At 39.2% G+C, this 21,087-nt stretch overlaps 1 protein-coding gene across 4 annotated transcripts; it reads left to right on the top strand.

Annotated features, from left to right (window-relative positions):
* Window positions 1-5,018: 5,018 nt before the first annotated feature.
* On the top strand, window positions 5,019-20,865 carry LOC134533805 (zinc finger protein 431-like). 4 transcript variants are annotated; one of them, XM_063371476.1, is made up of 6 exons: window positions 5,019-5,307; window positions 8,514-8,660; window positions 8,742-8,893; window positions 11,834-11,970; window positions 15,318-16,310; window positions 18,620-20,864. In XM_063371476.1, the coding sequence occupies exons 2-6, from the start codon at window positions 8,522-8,524 to the stop codon at window positions 19,326-19,328; spliced, it is 2,130 nt and encodes a 709-aa protein (XP_063227546.1). In that variant the 5' UTR covers window positions 5,019-5,307; window positions 8,514-8,521; the 3' UTR covers window positions 19,329-20,864. The 4 variants fall into 4 exon arrangements, with proteins under 4 accessions (XP_063227546.1, XP_063227547.1, XP_063227548.1 ...); XM_063371477.1 differs by having other exon boundaries at window positions 5,026-5,307; window positions 8,518-8,660; window positions 18,620-20,865; XM_063371478.1 differs by having other exon boundaries at window positions 5,050-5,307; window positions 11,864-11,970; window positions 18,620-20,865.
* Window positions 20,866-21,087: the final 222 nt, after the last annotated feature.

The following is a 21,087-nucleotide window of genomic DNA, read 5'->3' as shown; positions in this document are numbered from 1 at the left end:
TAACATTTATCGTGAATACCATGTTTACCCCCCCCCCTCCCCTTTTAATCCAAGAGGAGAAACAAGGGATTGAGTTAGAGCGAACACAAAAAAACTATGTTATGAGAGACGCACATTTTATTAACAATTAATAAATATTGAACAATTGCAAACATGTAAAACTCGAGCACTCAAATTGTCTTGTACACATGGTCATTCTTTCTTGAAATATTCAGCCCCTACTACAGCTGTCATGTCAACAAACGAATTTTAAAGATTAAGGGGCCCGCCTCATCAGGGGTGTATGTGTGTTAGTGAGGCGGGATGATAAGTGCGACGCTCGATGGTATTTCTAGCGCGGTATCGCCTCTAAGCGCAAGGCTCTGAATTGACGCGCAGTCTTCTCGTCGTCACAGGATAACTGTGAAATTTTAGCGGTGACCGCAACATTATATGGCCGATAAATGAAGATAAAGGTGTAATGCAAGTCCCTTAAGTGCTTTTAATAATCTGTACTTGTTTTTTTACGCCTAAAAATTTCTCTGAAAACGTGCGTTTTAGCCATTTTAACTCTTCTAGAAATACAGTTTAAAAACATGATCCAAAATTAAAAGTACTTTTCGGGCCTCAGCGAACTCTTAAATGCTTTTCGTAAACATACCCCACTCGGATATCTTGAGTAGTTTTGAAATCGCGTTGTTTTTCCTGAAGCTCTGCACACCGTATGTGTGCCTGGGTAGGCAGAGCCCTTGACAAGTTGTAAACTAACCCTAACATAACACAAATAAGGCGATTGAAAAATGTTATTTTCTAGTGCGAATTAAGAAAGGAATATTTAATGTAAAAAACAATTCATATCTCTTGAATTCACAATGCATGAGCCTCAATAAATACTGGACTCGCTTGAAAATTAAGAAGAGCTTAGGTGAGAGAGTAATACAATAAGATTATTTATCAGCAAGAAACTAATATTAACATAACTTGCTCGTAAATAAAAAAATGAAACCAAAGAATTATTTAAAATTTTAAAATTTACTCGAATATTTATACGGCATATAATATGGAGCACCTTATTTTACTGCGCATCCGCTAGTGTTTTGTGTTGTAATTCTTGTTTTTGCCTGTCTGCTACAAGAATGTTGTCTATTACTACTTGTTCTGCATGTGTCACCTCCATATATTGATTCTGCTCCAGTTGTCCCATGCATGCCCTGGATAATGTGTCTGCTATGTATTACAACTTCCCAGGGAGATAACAAACATTTATATCATATCCGAGCATTTTTAACCTCAGTCATTGAAGCCTGGCCGACAGTTTGTTCAGATCCTGCTTGCAGATTGATACAAGCGGCTTATGATATGTGAACACTATAACCTTATGATGGCCATATACAAAGTTGTGAAACATAGACATTGCAAACTGCACAGCCAACAGCTCCTTTTCAACTTGTGCATAGCGCTCTTCGTGTTCATTAAGACTGCGTGAAGATAAGGCCACAGGGTGGTCTTTCTGCATTAGGCAGGCCCCCAGCCCATATTTGCTAGCATCCGCAAACACCTGTATAGCCTCTTTCGGATCATAAAATGCAAGCACCGGTTTCCTACACAACAGCACTTTTAGTTTCTCAAAGCTCTCCTTGTGCTCCAACTCCCACCTCCACTCTGCCTCTTGCCTCGTTAACATCCTTAAGGGGGCCGACACATGAGACAAGTTGGGGATAAATTTCCCTACATAGGTACCTCACCATCCCCAGAAACCTTAATACATCACCCCTACACTGAGGTGCCTTCATCTTCAATACTGCCTGCACATACCCCTCATCTGGTCTAACACCTTCTGCACAAAATGTTTGCCCCATAAAATTCACACTACTCATTTTTATATGCACTTTCATTCTGTTAAACTTAACATTGTATCGCCTAGCGCATTCTAGCACTGTAACCAGTCTGCTGTCATGTTCCTGTTCAGTTTTTCCCGCTACTATGATATCGTCAAAATATATTTGGACCCCCGGTAAGTCGCCAAACAATTCTACATTTTTCCTTTGAAATACTTCCGGGGCCGACTTGATTCCCAATGGCATACGCAAAAATTGGTATCTGCCAAATAGTGTCAAAAACACACATAAATCGGCACTACTCGGATCTAGCGGTACCTGATAATAACCATCCTTCATGTCCAACTGTAAAAAAAACTGTTGCCTGCCATTTGAGCTGCAATGTCATACCCTGTTGGTATGACAAAATGTTCCCGTTGCATTGCTGCATTGAGGTGCACTGGATCCAAACATAATCGCAATTCTTTATTGGGTTTCTCTACAATTACCAATGCATTAACCCATTGAGTTGGTTTGTCCAATTTTTTAACTACACCTAACACTTCTAACTCCTCTAACTTGCTTTTCAGCCTCTCAACTAGTCAATACGGTACTCTCCTAGTAGCCTCGTGTGGACGTGCACCATCAGCTAGTACAATTTTATATGTGGACAGAAAACATCCTAGACCTTGACGTCGACCCAAGTGTCGACCCAGCTCTCACAGACCGTTATGCCACGCCAACGACTTCTCCTGTCCTGTGTCGTGGGTGCGCCGAATTGTTTCTTTAGCGGCTAGGGCAGGGGGGGGGGGGCAAGAGAGATTCGCGCGCGCCAGGGGAATCAACGGTAAATACGTAAAGACTGGACGCTGTGTTACAGCAAGACAAATCATTGTAAATATTCATTAACATTATTTTATTGTAAATATTTAATTCTCTCATTTGAAGTGCTTATGTTATGTTCTTATCATGTTCACTGGGCGACTACGCCACACCCATCTGCGACACATCAGGGGCGGCGTGGGACGCGGGGGAGGGGAAGGGATGAGCCGTCGCGCGCCGCGCCGCAGCGTGGAGGGAAAGTTAGTTGAGACCAGGCCGGCACGAGGAGTGGTCGCGTCACTGAGGAGTCGTGCCTCGAGACAGTCAGTGAGGAGTCGTGCCTCGAGACGGTGAGTGAGGAGTCGTGCCTCCAGATGGTCAGTGAGGAGTCGTGCCTCGAGACAGTCGCTGGGCATTAGGAGTTGTTGCAAGGCAGGCGCGAGGAGCGGTCACGTCACGAGAGGAGTCGTGCCTCGAGACGGTCGCTGAGCTGTAAGCCAACCAGGAGTAAGTGCATCGCGACACAGGCATAGGGGCAGCTAGGAGTCAGCTTCCTAATTATAGCTTGTTATTTTATGTGGCGAGGAGTAGTGGCCTCTACGGAGCATATATTTTCTGGCGGGGTTTAGGTCTACAGGCAGTAGCCCGTGGCATAGTGTGTTAGTTTCGCGCCACCTTTCTGGGTGCCTCTGAACTAGAGGTGGGTTGTTACAGCAATTTTCGGTATCTGTTCCAACCTGATACTAATACAGTAATGTACCTAGTTACAAGTATCTGATACTTTTGAATCAGAGCAGTAGCGGTCCCAGGAAGCGACAAGGTATCAGCATTCTCGTTACAGGGTACACATCCTCCGTGCCGTCATCACCAGCGTAAAAAGGTATCGGTGTCTCTGATACATTATTTATCACGCCCGGTAATTCTCTACCTCTGTTACTCTCATGCCCGCCTGATACAGCCAGTATCAATTAGTTCAACATTCACTGCAGTTCGTCCTGGCCGTGTATTACCATGTACATTGTTGCGGGCTGTCATGCTTTGTAGTTAGTATCTTTATAGTGAAATAAGGAATGGATAAGTGCAGGAAAAAGACTTCATTTGTGTGGAATTTTTTTACGGAAAATAATGAGTTTGCTAATTGTAATTTGTGTAAACAAAAACTGAGTTATAAATCATCATCGACTAATCTGAAGAAACATTTGAAACGTAAACATTGATATAGTATGCTCACTAATGTACGTATCTGTTTTTTTTTATTTTTAATTTTTGATAAAATCGTAATCTTTTAATGTATGAAAACACTAGTTACTAATTGCTTTCGAAAAAAAAAGTCCATATGTTGATTACATCTGTTATTAGTGTCAACTGAGAATTTATTTGCATTTTCATAGCTGTTAGGTGCACAAATATAAATATTATATCTTGTATTAATGTACTTTTTAATATTAAAATTTCATTAGTTTTATTATTGAACGAGACTGTGCACGCACTGCGCACTGAGCGTTTTTTGATGTGGGACAATAACCAAACGACTCGTAACAATTTCGCTTTGCGCCTCTCCTTCAACGCCTTCCCCTGCGCTTCCTCCCCTACATTATTTCCCTTCTTTATCCCTTATTCGTCGTTCCTGCTCCCTCCCCTTTCACAAGCTCCGCCCAAGTGACCGTCATCTGCGATCGGGTTCTGCGCACATTGGCCGTGGTGTTGTTCCAGGCGAATTCTGAACTGATACTAAAGTACTTGATACTTTTCAAGTGTACTCGTTTGCCGTTCCTGATATAGGCACGTATCAGTGACAAAGTATCAGGTTGATACTTTTCGACCCACCTCTACTCTGAACTACCGGACTTAGTACGGTGCAGGTTAGCCAGAGCATAACATGGAGTATCCAGTCAGGGAATAAACCCTCGTGTCGCCGCGCGCCAACCAGACTGTCGCAGGCGGGGATGGGACAGCCCCATGTACAGGGCCTTGTATCAATAAATCGGGTGTTCGTCGCGGACTGGTGGATATTAATTCTACATCTTAGCTTGTCCCTCCCTGGCCACACTGGCCGAAGCCCACTCTACCTAGTACATCTGAGCAGCCGGGCGTTGAGCGACGAGGAAGGGCGGGCGGAGCGACGACAACCTGAGAAGACATCTTCATATTCAAGAAGTAACTTAGGCATGATTGGCATATGTACTTGTGCTATCATTATTAATTAAATGGACACTTTTAAGTAAATTCAATTTAATACAGATAAATAAATGTTTACAAAAATACTGTCTTTAAAATATCATTATATATAAATATATGATCATCATTATTAATATATGTAACAATAGAAATAAGTTATTCATTGTCCTGAAAATCACAAAAAACTGAATACCATAAACAGACTCATTGCCCTCTCTAATGTTCATTGAGAAGAGGAGAATCGATAGTAGACAATGAAATGATTGAATTTTTGTGAATTTTACTGTTTCGCCCATACGCGAAGAACGGCCACTTGTTTCTTTGTTTCCGCCAAGTAAAACGCGTAAATGCGTCCCTAGAGTTGTAAGTGCAAAAAGAGGTTGCGAGTAAAACAAATGTGATTATTTAATTTTTTTTATAATTTTAAACTAGCATAATACAAAATTTGAGGTTTCCGTTGAGTATTTGAATATTTTTACTAACTTGATCCAAAGACTGCATGCAAAATAAGGTAAGTAAAGTCTAAATAAAAATAAGTAAATTTTGGTGGTTGATCAACTATTTGCCTAAAATGCGGCGTTTCAACCTTGAAACTTGAATTTAAATTTCCACTTGCCCTCGTTCTCACTTCATTCACTCCCTCCTTTAATCCTTCCCTATAGGTACTTTGCATCTTACTGGCCTCGTTCCTCTATACCCACCTCTATTGACCCTAGATCCCAGCTTTACCCAGCCTCCCCCTCCCTTAGTCAACCTTAACAGTGTTGCCAACCATTACATTCTCCTCCTTTCATGTAACGTTCTCCACCCCAGCTCTCTAATGAGATCAGATGGTCTTTGCATCTCACCCTCTTGGCCTTCCCTTCTACACATACCCATGACCCACCTTTCTGCTCTGTACTGCATTTTTACCGGCTCCCTTAACAGGTTCCAAACCACCGCACGTATTACATCATTGGCCTGACTAACGAGGAGTACAGCCTTTACCCTCCGTCCTGTTCCCTGAAGAGTCCTGCTAAGCAGCCCCAGCACCATCCACCTTGTTCTTACCACCCACTGCACCTTTTTGCCCATCCCAGGTTGCTCTGCAGGGTTATCCCCTGGTACTTATAATCCTCTGCCTCCTAAATCACCTGCCCCTTGCAATAAAATACCTTCGTTACCTTCCTCTACCTTTTGAAACTGACCATCTTTGTCTTACATTTAGCGACATCCCGTTCCCCACTGCCCAGTGTTCTAATCACCCTGCTGGTGACCCCCTTCCCCCACTGCTTTGTACATCACACAGTTGTTTGCAAACATTTGCAGTTTTCATTCCATCTCATATATCATTCATCATAATGGGGATAGGAAGGAGGGGGTCCATAACACTTGCGACATTGCAAATCGCTGCACTCCTCAACTTTTCAGAGTATTCTTATGACATTCATTATGTTTTACTGTAATTTAATATATCAGCTGATTATATAGGTCAAGGTCATGGTGAAATAGTATTGTATTTGTATTTATTGACATGAATTTATATTTAATAATTTTTATCTATAAAAGCCTTTTAACTAGGTACCTATGTTTTTACTGTTTTTTTTTTTTTTTTTCACTGTTTCCTGGATATTTGTTGAAATGGCATTTTCATTTCATTTTATTGTTTTATGCCTGTACAAATACATTTTGTTTTAGAACATTATTTATTTAATTTTTTTTTTTTTTTTTTTTTGCAAAAGATCGGATGAGAGACAGGTGTGCGACACTGGGCAACCAATTTTATAGATTTTTTTTTGGTTACTAAGACAATCCTGTGCTTTCTGTATATGAATTCTTATGATGGGAACAGGTGTGCAATCCCACGGGAGGCAGAAATATTATCTGGTTTTCATGCCAGCCAGTCAGAGCAAACTTTGTGATTTTTATGTTTGTTTTTTTTTTTTTTATTTACAAAAATGCCTCAATGTCAAGGTAAATTATTTTGTATGGTATTGTGTTCTTGGATGTAAGTGCTGTGTTGTATTTGGTCTGTGAGGTCACACAGCTGCCACCTCCCTGCGTGATATTCGCAATTGTGTAGCCTCGTCAGTCGTTCAAGTGCTGTGTCGAAAGGACATGTGAGACGGTGGCTCACAAGTAAATATTATGAGCAAATAGTGTTGCAATAATTTTAATTCAACCTTATTTTCTTCCTTTTTAATACATTTGAACTAGAATTCTTCACTGGGACGTAGCTCCATGTTTAGGTACCTACCTAAATGACCAAGGTTCACCAGGGACATACTTTCTGTGAGGTGCAAATGGCTAAAGTGAGCTAGTTTTTTATTTTGTTCACATCATGTAATGGACAAGTATTTAAACAGGAGACGAATAAATTACCACAATTCTTTTCAAAATCTTTTATGTGGAAATAACCATAAACGGTTTCAAGTAAATCAGCATTCATAGTCAGAACATAGTCTGCAGCATCAGACAAAATAATTTTGCAGTGTTTTCTGTGTGTGCGAAGAACAATTGTTGTCTTGAGTCAACCATTATTCATAACCATTAATTCAAATCATTCATAACCATTTTAGTCATGATTATGACTTTTCACACAATCTCCTGCGTTACCCTGGAAGTAACGTCCACCTTTTCAGATCTTTTCTTACCCACCCTCACTCTCTGTCGCCTGTCTAAAGAGGTCTTCTACCTAATTTACCACCCTCTTGTTCTTTACCAACAGCTCCACCTTCTCCATTAACCTCCTGCGCGGCACATTATAAAAGGTCTTCTCAAAATCTAGAAACATCGCATCTATCTGTTCTCCCCCCCCCCCCCCTTCCCTAATCCAACACTTCTACCAGGTCTTCCAGTAGCCCCTCCATTTGTGTTTCACACCCTCCTGAAACCATGCTGTCCACCATCCATCCTTTCTAAATCGTCCATTTCTCCTTTACGTACCTGCCTACAAGCCTCTCCATTATTTTTCCTACACTAGACGTCAAGATGTCTGGCTGTAGTTTGCCGTTTTCGCCTTGCCCCTTCCTCATGCTGAAAACCTATACCACCACCGCTTCCTTCCACTGCTTCGGCGAACTTTCCCTCTCCCAACGATTGCTCAAACTTCACCTTTAAGTACCTGCATACACAGGGGCGAAGCCGGGGGGGGGGGGGGGTTAGGGGTTCAACCCCCCCCCCCCCCCCCAGCACCAAATCTTTAATTAATTTCTTATTTATCACTCAAATAAATTTCATATTAAAATTAATAAAATTTTTACCATTACAATATTTAAATTTAAGTACTGAAAACTGCTAAAATAGCACTATTTTACACCTTAAAATCCAAATTTTTGGGGAGGACCCCCGGACCCCCCACTTTAATATGGGGGGGCTATGCTTCTTAACACCCCCCATACGCAAATCCTGACTAGGCCACTGTGCATACATCCTTGCTTCCCAACTCTAGATGGCTGGGTAAAATTCTAGTGTAGAGGCTTCTGCCAAAACAAACAAAGACGTTCCAATTTTTTTCTTTTGTTCAATTTACATTGGTAGTGGATTTTTTTTATCATGGTACATTAATTTTATTCCATTTCAATGATTTTCAAAACATTTACATATAGGTGAAGTGATGTATTCATGCTATGTTAACTATGTGTGTGTATCTGTTTCGGTACTACTTGTGTCAAGCGAGGATTGTTATTAATAATGAAAATAGTTTCGTATTTAAACTAACTGGTGTTTTCGTGCCAGCCAGAAACATGTCAGTGCACGAAGATGCTGCAGATGAGAGTGACTCGCTCGTACAGCACGTGGTGATCGCTCAAAGTAAGACCGGCACAGTTCTCAGCTCTGGTAGCAGTGAGAGAACAACGAAAGAGCAGTCACTCAGCCACGGGGGTAAGTGAGTGAACGGTGGATGTCGTGTCGAGCGTGGCGCGCACCGTGCAACTCGCGTGTCGCGTTGTTGGCAACTTGCAGAGTTCGGCCGAAAAGACCCAGGACCGAGTCTCCACCCAGGGCGGTTGTGCCGCCTGTGTGCCAGGAGAATGGACAGCATGGTGTACATATTCGGCAAGATCGGGCAGGCACACGGCATTGTCGAGAAGATCAACACCTCGCTGCCGGTCACGGTGGGTATACACTACTTGAGCAACTGATGCAACGCCTTCCACCGGAAGCCTTGCGCGCACTTCTTGCAGTGCTCAGTAAACAAAGTAGTTTTTTTTTGCTACTTGTAACTCCTCGATACATGCAACGACCTTCTTACTCTCATTAACAAATGTCAGTATCTGATCTGCCATTGCTTTCTCTCTGGGAGGACGTTACTCCTCTTCGAGCTTGTAGGTCATTTGCGTCAACCCAACCTTCACCAAGGCTCGGTTAGCGGCACACCACACCGACAGGAAATAACTTGTTGACTGCTAAATCAATGAAAATCAAACTGCCGTGGAAGCAAAAGTATTCTCACGGTTTATTGTTACTGTTGGTTTTTATTTCATTACATAGTGTTTCCTGTTTCCTGTTTTTAGCTGGTTACATTTCATATTTCCCATTTTTATATTTGGTTTTCTCATTAAAACTGTATTAACATTAAATATTCAAGCATGGCGATGGTCCCTAACATGTCAAATTAAAGATGTGTCAAATGCATTCTTGTAAAACTCAAAATTTGTAAAATAGCATACTTATTAGTTGCTGCAGGAAGAGCTGTGATATTACTGATAAATTTAAATTAAAATGCCATAAAATAAGGGAAAAGGTGTGGTGGTTTTTTAACATATAAAAAAAAATATGGTACAAATTAGTCTGCTAGAGTTTAAAATTATTTAGAAAATGGGCTCTCACTCATAAAGGTTGGCTGGCTATCCCTGGTAGAACAAGCAGATGTCTCTTGCAAGAGAACTGGTAACAGTGATAACTGCAGTTGTCATATTGAGTACCAGGTGTTGTTAGTGATGCGAGTTCGAATATACTGTCATGGCATATGTCCATTAAAATCTTTTAAATGAATTGCTGTTACAAAATTTAAATTTTGTCATTATATTTGCTTATTTATTTATTAATAATTAGAAATTTTTTTTATATAATTTATTTCTGTGGTTTTTGAACTAGAATTATATTTTTTTAAGATAAGCGTACCCAATTTCATGAAAAGTATCAAGGTACTAAATGTGTCGTGGAAATTAAAATCAAGTACTACTGTGTTGAACTTTATGTTTTTTTTTTTTTAATTTCAGACATTTATGAAGAAATATTTTAAAATGTTAACCATCAAAACTTGTTTGAATGCATTACGCAGGTGTGGAATCCCTGAAAATGATTTTCTAGTGTGTCCAAACATCAAAGCACTGTCGTAGCAATTTGTAACTAGCATAAAGAAAAAGCTTGAATTAGGATAGAATCTCGTCAATTTTGCCTTACTACTGCCAACCCACCAGGAGACATCATTGCTTCCAGCACATCTAATACATAGTCATGTGTTAGATATAGTGAGAAATCACCTCTTTCTTGCATGGCAACACTTTAAATGTAATCCTGGTGATGGTAAAATTGCATTGTGCAGTGTGACTAGAATATGCAAAAAGAGCCCAAATAATTTCGATTTTAAAAGCTTCAACTGAAAATTTTTCAAACTCTTCAAGCTAATGTATTTGGGGAAACTTATTGTGGTATATTGTGCGCTGCCAGGTTGGCAACGCACGTCCGGATAGACAGTTCCGGGATGGAGGCTTGTGACACACGGCCAAACAAAGACTGGTGTGTAGTTTGTACATTGTAAACCCAAAGTTACTATACTTATCAAACTGTATTTCCTGGAAAAGTGTTTGAGTATTTTTCTTTGTCTTATGATAAAATGAAGTAGGTGCCTGACAACATTATAGTCTTGGACATTATTTCAAGAAAAATATATAAAAAATTTACTGTGGGCACCAGGCTTCACAATTTTGTATGATAAAAACAATTATACTGCTGGAGAAATAAGATATGCAATTAATGGTTTAAATTATGTTAAATTTGAGTTATCAGGTAGTCATTCAAGTCATATAGAGACTTCAATTAGGCAAATTTCTTGTAAGGCATATCAACATATCTATAAAAAGTGTTACGACAACCCAGTAATGTATTTCTATTGCTTAATTCAGATGGGCCAAATATAAACAAGAAAGTTAAATGGCTCATGAATGAAAGCATAAAATCTATGCACATCTAAGATAAACACTATTCACAATGCTTTTCAAAAAGGCCTGGACGAATTTGGAATCAAAATCTGTGATTTAGTCATTGATGAAGATCATTTTTTCAAAGACTGACATTCCAGATGGAAGTTACTTTTCCAAATCCAGTCAAAACTGACTTTGCCTAGATTTAGGTTAAAAGCTTGTCAGAAAATAACTACCTAATAAGTTGTTAATAATCCTGCTGACAATGAATAATTCATACATTCGACAACTCATACCTGTAGGGTATCCAAAACCATTCCCCCCCCCCCCCCTTATGAATTACCAGAAATACAGAAGGAATTTTTTTTTTAAGTGAAACTTCTTTGTTGTGGGAGCTACAATTTTTGAGTGTTAACGAAAATTCTGATCACATGAGGGGAATAGTTAGGTACATGGTGGGGGAACCGGTAGAGGAGGAGAATGCATCAGCGGCGACGCCACTCCAACCCATGCAATAGCGGTCAAATGGGAAGACTGCTAGATGCAACGGCCGGAAGGGTAGACGGCAGGGGAGAGGTATAAAATACGCAGCAGTGATGCTACGGAATTCTTGTATCGCTGCTTGTGTTTTTTTTTCTTCATTTGAGATCATATCCGCATCCTATCTATTCTCAATATTATCTCTTGTTCAATAATAAAATGCTTCTAATTTATCTCTATCTGTATCTAATAAGGAAGAAGTTTCACTTCTGTCGCACGTGGAATCCACGATAAAACTATTTTAATTTACTAGTCTTAACTGTTTTAAAGGCCATGGCCTGTTATGAGCCCTGCATGTGCAATTGCCAGGCAAGTGAGCGTGCGAAACGAGTGAACGTCTCATGATCTCGTGTGTTGTGCTTGCGCCAGGTGCGCTGTGACGACGCGCTGCCGAAGCAGCTGTGTGAGGACTGTGTGCAGAAGCTGGACATCTGCCACGAGTTCGCCGAGGCGTGCGTCCGGGCAGAGCAAAAACTGAAGGCTCTCAGCAAGGCGCAACTGTTCATGTGCGTATTGTTTGCTGTCTAGGCACCCTCCGAGGTTTTCGAGGAGCTGAAACACGAGCAAGATGACCCAATAGTAAATCATTTTACTCACGCTCAGGACTCGGTAGTTTCTTTTAAGTTTCACAGGGTCAATACACCTCCTTAATATACTCGAGTTAACCTCAAATGTGGGTTTATTACAGTATAATAAAATAAAATCTTCCAAATATCTATTGGACCTTTTGTTATTAAAATTCGCCACAATGTGAAGTAGAGAAATCAGCTGAAACACTTGTCAAAAAAGACTTCCATCCTGCCCTAAATTTCCAAATCATCATTTATGATATTTCTACAAATAATATTACAAACTCCATCTTAGGTACTATAAAATTGGTGATTTATCTTGGTCTATATAATTCTATAAAATATCATAACTGGTCCAATTTTTAAAATACTTCTGATGTAAATACTCTAGTTGAACCGTTAACTACTTATGTGTGTGACAAGATTAATTCTTTCATTCTGATAACTACTAAAAAGGCCTCTAAACAACCCCATTGGTTTTCAAGAGGATTAATTTTTTTTAATATATATATATATATATATATATTTTGCAGAAAACTAGTAAAAAAATCTAATTAAGAGAGAGGAAATATATTGGACTCAAAGGATAAATGATAGTCAAGAATAATAATAAAAACAAATTGATAATAAGTTAAATTTTGAAAAATGGTCATTGTGAACCTAAATCTCTTAATGTGAAGAGTCATTGAGTGAATTATTGTGCAAAATGCATGTGGTATGGATTAAAAATTTTAACTTGCTTTATAATGCATTGTTTTATGAGGCTTGCCTCAAACTTAATACTTAGTGCTATGTGATGAGTGTATTGTAATTACATTTGTGGCATCAGTACGATTATATTATTGCTTAAAATACAAGTGGGAAAACAAAGCAGTATTTTCATGCATTCAGAGACGTATACCTGCAAGAGTTTCTGTATATTATCAAGTCTGATAAAAGTAATATGTATGTTTTCTGTACGGTTTGTCATTGTCAAAACCTTCATTTTACATTTATTGAATTTAAGAAAGCAAATGTTACTAGCGGGAAATGCATAATTCGTGCAACGTTATACATATGATGATAATACATTGTCCAAATCGGGGAAAAGTTGGGACTTAAAAAACATTATACCTAGGCAGGGACACTAAAACCAGTAGCATTAAGTCTTGACAGTCCAGGTATATAGCATTCTTGTACTATTAAGAATGGTGAAAATTTGTTTGAAGTACTTAATACCAGATTTTACTGTTCTTTAGTCCTGTGTTTGATTATGTTCTGTTGTATTTATTATTCTGATATCCTACCAAGGCACAACATTTGCAGCACATACACATTTACTGTCTTCCCAATCTTTAATTTGCTATCATAGAGCTAAAATACATAGTCTTTGACTGATACTCCAGTCATCTTAGTAAGTTCACCTCGGAATTTGAGATACTCAGCTATAAACTTGTATAAACTTGTATTTTGACATCCTAAAAGTTGTCTCAAAACCTACATATGGTAGGGTGTACGCAACTATTAAAATCTAAGGTTAAAGGTCATAAAAATGGATTGTTTGCACATTTTTTTGCAAATATCTCATTTCCTATGGGTTTTTCAGTATTTGTATTTATTATCAATATTGTAGAGGATTAAATTTCCTACGACTTTTGTTTCAAAAACTTTTTTATAAGTTGAATCGTTTTTGAGATAGAGGGCGGAGAGCACGCGGTTAGAGCATTATTTGTCAACCAGTAGTCCCGGTCAAAAACACGCCATATAAAGTATATGAATTATTGATAAATACATAATTATTAATAATTTGCATTTCTTATTAATTATTTCACTATATTTAATAATTATTTTACTTGCGCATCTATTTCTAATTAGGTATAAATTTATTTAATAACACTTACCTGCCCGTGTAGTTATAGAATTGTTAAGGAAAATACTTAAATTATATTTTAATTCTAATGTAATTTATATTAATAACTTCTTAAATAAATGAAAAAAATAAAGAAAGTAATTCTTAATTAATGTTTTTAATAAAAAAATATCATTCCATACATTTATGATTATGGAAATTAAAAAAAATTGAATAATAATTACAAGAACTACAACTTATAATTTTAATTATCTTCTTCATCGTCATCTTCCGACCGCTGCAGTATTTCAAAGTCCTCTTCTTTATCGTCTTCAATGACATTGATCCTAATTTCCAGGTATAATTCCCCAAGTATAATTTTTAACATTATGAAAGAATGTAAGAGTTTTAAGAGTTTATGGATTTTAAAGAAGATGTACTTAATTATTTTCTATTTGAAATATAATTAGTGGAAATGAGAATATAATTAAAATATAATTAAAGTTTGTTCCATAATTATTTTTTAATTTTAGGAATCGGTTATAAATGTTATTATATTTAATTAATGATAAATATAATTAAATATAATGTAATAGTTAATCATAAATTAAAATGATTAATAATTATGTATTTATCAATAATTAATAAACTTTATATGGCATGTTTTTGACCGGGACTACCGTTTGACAAATGATGCTCTAACTGATCGCTCTCCGCCCTCTATTACGAAAACGATTCAACGTATAAAAAAATGTTTGAAACAAGTGTTGTAGGGAATTTAATCCTCTACAATATTGATAATAAATATAAATAGCGAAAAACCCATAGGAAACGAGATATTTGCAAAAAAAGTGCAAAAAAATTGATTTTTGTGACCTTTGACCTTAGATTTTATAATCGTGTACACCCTACCATATGTACCATATGTAGGTTTTGAGACAACTTTTAGGATGTCAAAATAGAAGTTTATATGAGTTTATAGCTGGGTATTTCAAATTCCGAGATACTTACCTAATTTTGACTAAGATGACTGGACTATGATAGAAATGGTTTACACTGACTTCCGGATTAATGTAGTGCAAGTGTAAGGCGGATGATTCGAAACTTCTGGCAGAAGTTAGATTCACTATAAGGCGGGAAATAGAAGTTTACATATGACCTGCAAGATTTCACAAGCCTCATTTGGAAACAGAGTAGGGTGCAAGAAACAATTACTCCACACTCTTGCCTGGTTGCAACATAACGCACTAGCAGACAAATGTATTAATCTGCTAAACTTCACCTTGATAACCATGTCTCCTATCAATTTTCTATGTCTGATGGATAATTATTTCCTCTAAAATTTATGTTTCATCAATTTGGCTTACACATTGTAACTCCAAAAGCCATTCTCAGTCCACAGTTAGTATTATAAGATGTTGTCGTTAACTTTGTGTGTTGGTAACTGTGTTTTCAGATCAGACGTAGTTGGGGAACGCAAGTATCTGACGGAAAATGTCACCAATGTCCCTGAGACGGGGAAGTTTGGCTGCCCGTTGTGCTGCTGTGGCCTCATGCTGGTGGAGGACTCAGATGCGCTGCAGTATTCTTCTTGCAGTTCTGCCAGCCACGAGCCTGTTCTAGTGACCAGCCACGAGCCTGTTCGAGTGACCAGTCCTCTGAGGCTCACCGTGGCGGACGTCTCCACCGGAGGTACTTACAGAGGGACGAGAGAAGTGCAAAAAGTCTACAATGAAGAAAAACCTTCGTCAGCAGCATGTCGAATATGTGGGGACATTTTTGACAGCTCGGAAGAATGCTTGGCTCACGCGAAGGTTCACTCCTTGGATGATTTTTTCCCGTGCAGTGTGTGCGACTTGTGTTTTTCCACCGAGTCGAGCTTCTCGCGCCACTGTGTCGAGCACCGTAGAAAGTGCTCATCTCCAGATGAGCTGCGCTGCCCGAGATGCGGCAGCGTGTTCGGCAACGCCAGGGCGATGGCCCGCCACATCTGCCGGCTGCTGTTCCGCTGCCCCGACTGCGGCAAGGCATTCCGCTCGGAGGCGCGCCTGGCGTTCCACCGGCGGCTGCACGGGGGGGCGAGCGCCACCACCTGCCGCCAGTGCGGCAAGGTGTTCGCTCGCGAGAACAACCTCTTCGAGCACGTGCGGCTGGTTCACCTGGGGGAGAAGGCGCACCGCTGCCCGCGTTGTGGGAAGACGTTCCAGCTGCGCGCGAGGCTGGTGGCACATCTGCGCGTGCACGCGGGGGAGCGGCCGTTCAGGTGCCGCGTGTGCGGGGGCAGGTTCCACGACAGTGCCACGCTGAAGGGCCACCTTGTCACGCACCTGGACGCCAAGCCCTTCCAGTGCGACAAGTGTGGTCGCTGCTTCTCGAGGAAAACTCTCTTCAAGCGCCATGTGCTCTCACACAACAACGATGCCAACCCTCCGTTGAGCAGGATGCACAAGTATGTTCCAAAACAGTTCTTTTATATCTATTTTTTGTTGTATTATTTAATTTTTTAAGTAAGCATACAAATTTTTGCTTTTATGTGTATGAGTGTGTGTATGTATGACAGCAGCCTTGCAGCCCACAATGAACACCACCCCTCCCAGGCACAAAAGCAAAACGCAGAGAGTGAAGGGAGATTATTTGCACCGGCCACCCTTCCACTCTCACCCTCTGCTCTAATCCTTTTTTTTTCCCTCCCCCGACCAGAATGGTATAAATGAAGAGATGAAGAGAGTGCTGCCTGACTCTGGGTAGCTGGAAAAACAGCATCCCATTGTTCCAAAATTTTCCGCCTCCCGGGCGGGAGGGGGAGGTGATAGTGCTCTGCGACTTGTCCCCAACAATGCTCCTGCTGCCACCACCACCTAAACCCGTCTCTTGTCAAGGCCGAAAGGAAAGAGCAAGTCCAAGGCCACACAGCCTGCCCTTATTGTCGGTGCCTTGGCGGGAGCTTCTCACATCTGTGGTGCAACCGCGACCCGGACATGGCAGGGTTCTCGCAGACAGGAAATATCTAGTAAACAGGGATAACTCAGGAAATTTAAAACATATCTTCATAAACCTGGAAAAAACAGGGAAATGTTGGTTAGAAAACTATATCATTAATTTCAAAACTACCATATTCCTGCAATGTCATAAACCTATTTTATATTTTAATCATAAAAATTATGTGTATTTAAAAACTCATCTGGTTTCCAAAGTGAACAATCAGTGTATCAACTGTGTATTAATTTAATGATTTGGAGCTCAATCAAATGTTAAATGTCACTCACCTGGTCATGTAGTGTAATGTGTTGTTCCAAAGTTTGATCAAATATTGTGATTTTATATTACAGATGGACAGTGCTAACTGTGTATTGTGCGAGAAAAGGTTTTATGGCCAATTTGTCATATTATGTGTGATTGTAAAGTGTTTCAATAAGTACTCTATTTACATGAATATAATGCTATGATTTTTACAAAAACTGTGAAAACTTAAAGTGGGGGTAAAATTATAATCATGCCATTGGGATCAGCTTGTTTGAAAAACTGCAGGTTCTGCTTCTTAAAAGTGTCGCTTATAGGACTTAAAGACCACTGTTAATTACTGCCCCTTAAACCTCCACTTAGTTGGAAAACTACACGCTCTGCCTGTAAACTGCATCACGTATGCCACTTTAGTCCGGGGTTTCCTGAACCTCTGCACAGGTGTGACAGATGAGAGATGCAATTGGAGTTTGTCACTGGGTTCTTTCTGCTTCTCTTCAGTGTGGCCTCCCCCCTCCTCCTCTTTCACCTCCCAGGGGACCACCTCCCAGACCACATTCTTTGCTTTCCGAACTAGTGTCATAAAACACAATTTTTTTTCTAACTACGGCTTTGTGTTTCAAAAGAGACCATGCAAATCACTCTACTGATGAAAGTAGCCCCATAAAGGGTCTAGTAAATATGGAATCAATTTTATAATTTTCAAGTGCTATGTACTTAAATTGTGATTTCCAATACAAAAAATATTTTTCATAAACTCGTAATCGAAAAATTAGGGTCGCATTATATTCAGAGTAGTATTATTTTTGGATGAGTACAGTATTCGTAGTTTTATATTGTCTATGTTATCTTGCATGATTAATTGATGAGACAGAGGAAAAAAATATTGGTTTGGGCAGGGAAAACTGAAGGAAATGGTGTAGAGTAAAAGAGTGGGAACCCTGCATGACATGCGACACCAGCTGTCGGTGACACTTCCAGCCGTCTACTGCCAGTGGCGAGCAGCACCAGAGGTCCTCCATTCACGGCCAGCCTAGGGCAAGCCATTTCAGCAAGGGGTGACAACTGATTTTTGTTTTAAAACATCTTGTACAAAACTATACTTTGAATGTTTGGGTCAACCCTTTTGCAAGACTTCTAATACATATGCAGGCACTGAGTTACAAGTTATTACCAAATCGATGTGTAGCCCATTGTAATCAAGAAAGAGGCTTCATTACCATCAGCTGAGTATAGAAATGTGACATACGAGACACCCAAACTAACTTTACAAAATGATGTAAAGATTAGAATTTTTGGTTGCTTGGCATCCACTTGAAAGACTAGGCTTGTCAAGACTTCAGTTCTTATTGTGGGCTCTAAAATAGTCAGATATCATAGGGGCTCATAAATTATAGATCTGGCTAAGCGTTGTACTTATGCTTAATGGGAGTAGTGCAGAGCTTAATGTATTTTATAAAAGATGATATTTCATGATTTAATTTGACACAGGTACATACTTTAATTTCTGTGTTGCAGATGCAAGCTGTGCCCTGATCTAACGCTAGCGTCATACTCGAAACTTGTGAAACACAGGAAGGAAGCTCATCTTGCCGATACGTTCCTGGATCAGAATGAACGGCTGGGCACCAAACCTTTCACGTGTGAATACTGCGAGAAGTCGTTCGTGTATCGAGTGACGCTGATGTCGCACGTGCGCACGCACACCGGGGAGTTGCCGTTCGAGTGCGAGCTCTGCGAGAAGCGGTTCCCCCGGAAGCGCTCGCTCGACCTGCACAGGCGCGTTCACTCGGGCGACAGGCCGCACGGCTGCGCGACGTGTGGCAAGCGCTTCGCTCAGAGAGCACACCTGCGCGCCCACGAGCGCCTGCACACGGGGGAGAAGCCGTACGCTTGCGACGAGTGCGGCCGGAGGTTCCGTCTGAAGGAGGTCAGGAACGCGCACCACCGCAAGCACACCGGCGAGCGGCCCTTCAAGTGCGCCGTCTGCGAGAAGGCGTTCCGCACGTCCCACTCGTACAGCCAGCACATGTGGATCCACCAGGGCAAGAGGCCGTACGCGTGCCAGCACTGCGGGAAGGCCTTCCGGCGTTCCAACGGCCTCAAGGTACACATACGCATCCACACTGGCGAGAAACCCCACATGTGCGATGTCTGTGGAAAGTGTTTTGCCCAGAAGCAGGACATGAAAAAGCATAGGAATCTTCACGCAAATGGGAGACTGTAGGGAATATTCAAGAACTGGCTGTGAAATCATTAGGTCCTGTGATATGTTACCTGTAGCACGTGCTTGGATTGTTACTCTAAACTTGCTACATAATTATTTCCAGTTAAATTGAATGCACACATTCAACTTTGAATTCAAGAATTTTCGAGACTGATTTAGGTCTACGATTAACTTTTGTTTGTTAATGCAAAATTGTTTTAGTTTAAGGAAAAAAGTTTTTTAAGATTTTTCTTCTATAAAAGTGTAGAACTTCCTGAAAGTACTTATTCGAACTATTGAATCAAAAGAATATTTTAAAAACTTAAGTCAGCTCTGCTGTCTTGTGTATTATCTAGCTGCAATTAATTTAATCTTAGTCATACCTTAAATCATGACCAGACTAACTTCTGTTTATGTATTGCTATTGTAAAAATTATTACAAAAATTTGTCTGTCTGCAGATTTGCTTATATTAAAGAATTTCTTTGAATTGAATATATGTTCATTGTGTATCGGGTTGGATTCCTACAGAAATTATTTGATTAATTTCAGTACTTTAGCTCCTTGCTACTCTAATAAGTTGCGATGGACAGTAGAATCTCTAATCTGTGATAATGCAAGGAAACTGGCCATAAGGTAATGTAGAACACCAGAGCATGTTGTCAAAAATATGTTTTCACTATCATTTCCTTAAATAAAAAGTTTTTTTTTTACCTAATGTGTAAGCAATAAATTTTTTTTTGGAATTGTGTGGTGTTGGTGTGCATTTTGAAGGCATTAAATGTATGGAAAAAGAAGTTCTGTGAATTTATTATTAATCATTTTGTTTTCATTTAGATGATATCAGAATTTTCCAGTAATTATCTAACAGATGATTCTAGGCAAGAAAACCACCCTGTGTTGTATGGGAATCCCAGTATCATAGCTGTGTACTTTGTTAGTAAATGCACACTTTTTTTTTTACAAACAGAATCAGTAAAATGACCACACATTTGAGTAACTTTGTTAGCTTCAAGTTACAGTACTTTGATAGAGATTGAATAAGTTAATGCTGTAGGAAAGTAACATAATTTACATATATGATAACCATAAGATTAAAAATATAATTGTATAAATAAACGGTTGTATTAGTGTTCAGAAGGTTAGTCAGAGTGACATAATATATTCTTTGAATGGTTCTTTCAGTGGATAGAATCAAGATTTGATGAAGTTAAAAAAAAAAAGATGTCATTAAAAGTAGAGGATTACATCTTTGTCATCATTAAAAATTAAAATACATGTAACTATAAGTAAATATCAAATGCAATTACATATGTAGATCAACTGCTTTAACAATTTGTGATGACACTTAAAATGTGCACGTAAAAAAATTGCTCGATATATTCAAGAGAATAAGTTAAAGTAACTAAAAAATATTGCCACTGTCTTATTATTTGATACTATTAACATGAACCAAAGAATCAATACGGAATGTTAAAAGGCCAAAATCATTATAATTACGTTTATCTTGTGTTGTTTCTATGTAGGCCTCTTGCCATTATGGTATCAGCTATAAACTACTATTAACTATTATATACTAGTTATTTTCAAAAAACCACATACAAATGGAGTGATTTTTTTATTTAGTAAACAATATTTTAGTTTTTAAATCATAACCTAAAACAATTATTTACAAAATAAATTATGTATTTAAATGTACAAATTGAGGTATGTAATAGAGGTAAATTTTGTTGCATTTCGTGTATTGTGTTGCAGTTTGGTATTATGCTGTGTATTAACTT

This window comes from Bacillus rossius, chromosome 7 (genome assembly GCF_032445375.1).
Source record: "Bacillus rossius redtenbacheri isolate Brsri chromosome 7, Brsri_v3, whole genome shotgun sequence".
NCBI lineage: Eukaryota > Metazoa > Arthropoda > Insecta > Phasmatodea > Bacillidae > Bacillus > Bacillus rossius.
This window is presented reverse-complemented; position numbering and strand designations above follow the sequence as displayed.